The sequence below is a fragment of the Nanorana parkeri genome, unplaced genomic scaffold, assembly GCF_000935625.1.
Source record: "Nanorana parkeri isolate BGI_ZX_2015 unplaced genomic scaffold, ASM93562v1 scaffold896, whole genome shotgun sequence".
Lineage (NCBI taxonomy): Eukaryota > Metazoa > Chordata > Amphibia > Anura > Dicroglossidae > Nanorana > Nanorana parkeri.
The window spans coordinates 710,794-717,734 of NW_017307164.1; the positions used below are offsets into that span (position 1 = coordinate 710,794).

A 6,941-nucleotide genomic window follows, 5' to 3' on the forward strand; every position below is an offset into this window, starting at 1 on the left:
CCGCTCCAAGCTCACTCCCATGATGGACTACAATGTCACGTTTAGTTTACTAATTTGTATTGAGATTGTAGTCCATCACAGGAGCGAGCTTGGAGCGGTGACTACTTTACTTTACAACATATACAGGGACCATAGGGAGCAAAAGTAACCACCTTCCAGAAAGAAGGACAGTGTCCGCACCAATTCAGAGATGATTTGAGGATCTACAGCCGAGTGATACACAAATAAGATACATTTCTGTTAATAGTTATGGTACTTGATGTAGTGATCAAATATATTCGGGTGTATAAATATATAAATACCCAAACATATATATTTATTTGCGTTGTGAAAATCCAGGCAACCTCAGTTTTTTTTTACCAGAGAGTAGCGTTTAATCCAACAAAAGCAGATGAACAGGAACAGTCCGACAGAGTAATAATCAAAATAAAATATCTAGACCTCTGATGACAAAGGTTCCATGAGGACCCACTCCATCTACCCAGCATATATCTCCAATCTATATATATCACCTCTGTGCCTCTCTTCATGACTCTGATTCCCCCAGCCACTGTACGCTCTAAATTCATATACAGTTTAGTGCCATACACTAAAGGTGCCCATACACTGCACGAATCTCGTACGAGAATCGCGGGAAATCCCGCGATCGTACGATAATCGTGCAGTGTATGGAAGGCGTGCCACCGCTTCTAATGTATGGTTGCACAACTTTTGTATATCGAGCATGTTGGAAAAGCAGCCGAGAATCTTGCGATGATCGGGCGGGCTTGCGATGATCGCACGTACGATCTGCCTGTCCCAGATGGGCAGATCGTACTTTTTTTAAGTACTTTACAACCATCGCAAGACAAAAGTCTTGCGAGGGTTGTAAAGTGTATGGGCACCTTAAAGGTGCCCATACAATGCACGATTCTCGTATGAGAATCGCAGGAAATCCCGCGATCGTACGAGAATTATGAAGTGTATGGAAGGCGTGCGACCGCTTCTAATGTACGGTCGCACGTCTTCCGTCGAACCAGCATGCTACAAAACCCGCCGGGAATCGTACGATTCTCGGCGAGTTAGTGGCCTGCTGGCTCGCACACTGCCTGTTTGCAGTCATCGTAAGCCCACCCCTCATTACAGTCATCGTAAGCCCGCCCCTCATTACAGTCATCGTAAGCCCGCCCCACAGGGGGGCGGGCTTGCGATGATCGAGAGTACGATCTGCCTGTCCAACATGGGCAGAACGTACGTTTTTTTAAAGTACTTTACAACCATCGCAAGACTAAGGTCTTGCGATGGTTGTAAAGTGTATGGCCACCTTCACACTGAAAGGATTTCTGATTGGCTGGTTTAATTACCCCTTTGATGTTAGTTAACTAAACAGGTTTTGACAAAATTCCCTACAGCTGTTCCCTTGTGTACAATCAACACCCTAAAAACAGGATGGTCAGCTGGTCAATAAACTTACGCAATAAAAACCTAGTTAGCATAGGTATGGTAAATAACATAATTTCCTGCAATACATAAAGCACACACCCTAAAAATACCCCTAATATATCTACTTCAATCATCATTTACAACACTTGAATGCATTTTTAAGATTTAACTCCTGAGTTCAGTGTCACGTTAAACTGGGAAAGATGGGATCAGTGAAAATAAGGGACATTTTGGGTAAAACACAGATAACAACTTTCACTCCATATAAATAATCTTTTTGGTTTAGGCTTGGTGACCATTTATATTGTATATCATGTCTAATGTGTTCCATATATTCATTCTTTACATATCTTCTTTTTTTCCCTTTTGCTTTCTATAAGGATAAATAAGCTGGGTTCGGGAAACGATTTCGAAGTATTTTTCCAGCGGCTTGGCATTGCTTCAGGAAGAGCTCGGTATACTAAAAATAGGGTTAGTATTTTGTACCCGAGCACCTGGTAAGTAGGCAGGACGGTTCATATGTATCAACGGCACTGACTCATCCTGCTCTTCCACCGAGTGACAGGCTAAATAGCTGTTATCGAATTCCAACAGCACGCTGAAGACTTAAATGCTGTAATTGTCTGCAGCTCGATGCTGGCACCAGTGACAGCCAAAAAAAATAAAATAGTATAAATTCCAAGAACAAGTAAATAAAAACTATATGGCTGGTCATCCGCTTGAACCTGTGTCAAAATAGTTGTATCTTTTTCTTCTCAGATTTATGTTGTTAGCATTCTAATTATTTTCAGGATTTTTGCTTAACTACTTCATGACTGTACAATGTAGATGAACGTCATGAGAACATGCTCTTGCTTCTGGCAGGACGTATATACAAGCCAGTGAGTTTTCTCTTAATGTATGCATGCGTTGTCGATGGACAGCTCAAACCGGGAGAAGTGATGACGGGTAGACACCACGTTGTGACTAAGTTGATCTTTATTGCTGATCTCCTCTTTATAGTAGCTCTGTGGCCAGGCTTCATGCATTTACATATTCTTGACCAGCAGTAAATGAACATTAAGAGGATCTGCATCACTTCTGCAGGTACTTTGGGGCAATCCATCCTCAAAATTCATAGCAAAAGCACTGAAGACCATTAAGGACCATCTCACACAGGTTGACCAGAGGAGGATCTATGCACGAATGCCCTCCTGATCGGAGCACTACACATAGGATGTCAACGCTGTGACATCCATGTCTGTCCAGTTTTTTCCTTGTAATGGTGGAAGAAAATGAAATAACCGGACCCCATGTCCATCTATAACAGTGGTTCTCAACCTGTGTAACCTCAGGACCCACATTTGTCCTTGGTCATTAAGTCGCCACCCAAGTCGCTCTGCAATGGAACGCACAGCATTGCGCTACCGTGTTTTCTGGTGCAGGGGATTAAACTGTGGGTGGGAGGTGCGTTTGGGGTGCCACTCAAATGAATGGCAGTGCAACGCAGCTCTCACACCAGAACGCACAGTAGATGCGATTGCATTCATATGTGCATTGCTTGTACAGCTCCCATGCGTGCCCGTAGAGGTGAGCCAGAATGTGATGTCACTCTGGTCCAGGCACCTCTATGAGGCATGCAAGGGAGCTGTAAGCAATGCACGTATGGATGGATGGAGCTCCCTCGCGGCCATAGCCCCATCCCACCTCAAGTCGATACTCCGGGCAGCACATTTTGAATGGCTGCTCGATGCGAGAACGGACAGTACTGTGCTAGGGGGAGACTGCGGATCCTCTCACCTAGAAAAGTGGAAGGCATGTGGCGACACACAAGACACGGGTCATGACCCACTTTTGGGTCACGGCCCACCAGTTGAGAACCTAGGCTCTATAGGGGACTGGATGTAAACGGACATGTGTCCTATTACTTCAGATTACCCCAATCCAGCATGATTAGGTCCATGATCAGGTCCAACGAAACGAACCTCTGATCCATTTTGTTTTTCCAGACCTGAATCGGGGATAACCAGTTATAAACGAATTTACTCTCCAGCCCTGTGCCCAATGCTAGTCTATGGGCAATCTTATGTAAATGACCGGGTGTCCGTTTATAACTGGCAACCAGAAGGCAGGGTCAGTTTTTATTCTTTTCTTTTTCTTTGTAATTCAATGTCATGGATTTTAGTATTAATTGCTCCACAGTGCTTACAGTTGCAGAGGTCAGGCATGGCTTGCTTTTAGGCTAATGTCCTTGTTAAGAAAATGTAAATCTTTGAATACCACAGATTAACTTTAGGGTCAGTTAGGAAAGGTGTACACAGCATATCACGGTTTCAGAATTGCTTTCCTTCTTCATACAAGTCTAACTAATTGGAGAACTTCAACTGATGTGATATATGTTGCTAATATGTTGCTATATTTTGTCTGAAAGTAATAAAACTCTCAAATTCAGGTATTTACACTGCTTGCAATTAAAAAAAATACATCTAATGATGCATTATTGATTACAGAGCTGCATTCATTTCTCCTCCCTTTCTCTCCTGGCTGTGTCTCTCCTCCCTCTCTTTCCTGGTTTTCTCTCCTCCCTTTCTCTCTCCTGGCTTTCTCTCCTCCCTCTCTGTCCTGGTTGTCTCTCCTCTCGCGCTCTCTCTCTGTCTGTGTCTCTCTCTCTCTCTCTCGTCTCTCTCCTGTATATCCTGGCATAAAAATTGCCATGCGGTGCTAGAGTCTTCGGGTTTTGCTTGGCAATCAGGTGACAACCCTAGTGCTAGTGTGTTTGTGGAGACACACACAGCTTACTAGCACACAAAGGGGGCTCTATAGGCCCCTGCAAGGGAAAGAGGTCACCCTAAGACAGAATATCAGGGCCAGTGCTCAGGGGACCATCTGATTCTGCAGGAAGCTAAGCTTTTAAACATCTAGGAGCAGCGTCCATTGTAAGTGTTTTAATCAGCATTTAAAAAAAGATTTAAAAAACCCTTTGACTTTAATATAATTCTATGAGCTTGGCCCGGTCTGCCCCTGCTGCTTACTGTTGGCCAAGGTCTATAATAAGTGATCCTTATGACCAATAAGTAACTATGGGAATGGAGAGCTGAGTTCTCAACCATAGGAGAACAGTTTGTGATCATCAATAGCAAAAGCGATTGGGCCAAAAAATACACAGCAAAGCGAGTAAAGGGGCAAAAATTAAATATACCTGTAAAAATGACATTCATTTCTCATTTAATTTCCAGAAAGAGGGAAGATACAGCGGTTATCCAGTGTATCACAGTGTGTATGAGACATTTGAGATCGTTGACAGATTTTATGACCCACTCTATAAGAACCACTTGTCAGTGGCTAAAGTACGGGGAGGACTTGTGTTTGAGTTGGCCGACTCTGTCATTCTGCCTTTTGATGTTCGAGACTATGCCGATGCTATCAAGAACTATGCTGACATCATATTCAACATGGCCAATAACTCATCACAAATGAAAACTTATAATGTTTCATTTGGTAAGTTCTGATAATTGTCTAAGCTGATATGTCTTTTTCATCTGCTGGGCAGTGACATGGTCTGCAGAGATTGGGCTTTGCTTTCTTCCCCTACCTACACTATAACCAGAAGCCCTCCCTGGCACCCTAATGTCCCTGGATATATATATAGCTGGGAAATATGCATGAAGGCTCAGCCGGTGGAGTAACTGCTCTGTAGATCCATTCACATGCCCAATGTAAAAGACCTGCATATTGCCGTTAGTATGGCCCATCATCTTAAGATCTGTCTGGATTGGGTGTCCCTACCAAAAACAAGGTCTCTTTCTGGCACAGCTCCAAGGTTCATTTGGCCACACAAGCCATCTCACCACGATAAGATGGTGATACAATTGGGAATGGGAACAAAGGGACTCTTAACTTTGGAGAGATGTGTGCACAAGGATACATTTAGAGCCTCCCTATATCTAGATGCCGTCCCATGTGTCCTAATTTCAAGTTCAGTGAACACTTAAAGTAGAACTGTATCCAGATTTTTTTTTGTAAGGGCGGTTATAACCTCTGTCAGCTTTTTTTTGCCATCCGTGTCCCATTAGGGAGACTTCCTGTCCAGAGGCCACAACACAGAGTGAAATCCTTCCAGAGGTGAGGAAGGGAAACCAGCAAGGCTATGCATGATACAGATAAAGGTGTGGGATGCAGATACCAACATTTTCATGGGGGAGGGGGTTCATTTGGGACGCAGATACCAACATTTTCATGGGGGGGGATGCGGATACCAACATTTTCATGGTGTGAGACCCTGTGCTATGTATTAGCTGCTATACTATTGCAGAGAAACTATCTCATTGGTTTATATTTAGTGATTTCACCAGTTGCTTATTTATTTTGAAATTTATATCCTGGTTTCTCATTAGACTTGAGTCTTTTACCACACTACATTAATTTTAATCAGGGTAATTGATCTCTTTTTTTTGCCTTTCCTGTTCCTCAGATCCACTATTTTCTGCTGTTGTAAACTTCACAAGAACAGCAACACAGTTCAACGAAAGAATGAGAAACCTTGATGTGTACAAGTGAGTAAGATCTAGGAAATAAAAGTGTATGTTGCCATTTGTTGTTGTGCGCATGCATGACTGGGGAGGGTATGTGCAAAATATTAGAATTATAAGCTCCTCAGAGGCGGGGACTGATGTGACATATATACTGTATATGTGTTTGTGTATGCATATATAGTAAAACACAACAGACTATAACAACATTATGATTTAAAGAAGAATTGTAGGCAATCGAAAAATTGACCCTTGCAGTAGGGGGCTACCCCTGCATTGCAAGGGTTAACTCTTCATTTTGGTCTAGGGGCAAAAATAAATAAAATACACACACCTGGTCTTCAGTCCCGCTTGGCTGCTTATATTCTGGCCTCCACAGCCTCTTCTCCCCCGGGCTCCAGCCATCTAAGGATCCAGGATGTCGTCTTGCAACTGCATTAAACGTGAGGACGCTGAGGAACATTTCACCGTCAGGACAGAGAGAGAGAGAGGAGATTGGTCAGCGTCGCAGGACCGAGGATCAGGTGAGCATATCTTCTTAAGCCCCTAGACCAAAATGAGCGGTTAACCTTTGTAGTGCAGGAGTAGCCCCACTGCAAGGGTTTATTTTTGGATTGCCTAGAGTGCTTCTTTAAAATGAGAGAAAATACATCTAATGAATGTGTTTTTGTCATGATAGCCCAATTGCAATAAGATCAGTGAATGATCAGCTTATGTTCTTGGAGCGGGCCTTTATTGATCCTTTGGGGCTGCCTGGACGTAGATTCTACAGGTAAGAACTTGCCAGCCATGAGCCTTGTTTAGCAAATGTATATAAAAACAGTTTGTTTTTTTTGGTGCCCATAGACCATTCCTCTATGCCTCCTTACTCCACACTACTATAGTCCAAGAGTGGCCTACGTGTGGCCATAATTCTATCGTTTGCCTCTTGTCCCTCCTCCCAGCTTCAGGTTCTCAAACATGATGGTGTTTGATATCATCTATATATATTTTCCTTGACCTGCTGATACC

At 43.2% G+C, this 6,941-nt stretch overlaps 1 protein-coding gene across 1 annotated transcript in view; it reads left to right on the plus strand.

The window, feature by feature from the left end:
- FOLH1B (folate hydrolase 1B) overlaps window positions 1-6,714 on the plus strand; it is a 48,358-nt gene extending 41,644 nt beyond the window's left edge. The window contains 4 exon segments of the mRNA XM_018565863.1: window positions 1,803-1,893; window positions 4,638-4,899; window positions 5,873-5,954; window positions 6,610-6,714. Of these exon segments, the coding sequence (XP_018421365.1) occupies window positions 1,803-1,893; window positions 4,638-4,899; window positions 5,873-5,954; window positions 6,610-6,706 (532 nt within the window). The 3' untranslated portion in view covers window positions 6,707-6,714.
- Window positions 6,715-6,941: the final 227 nt, after the last annotated feature.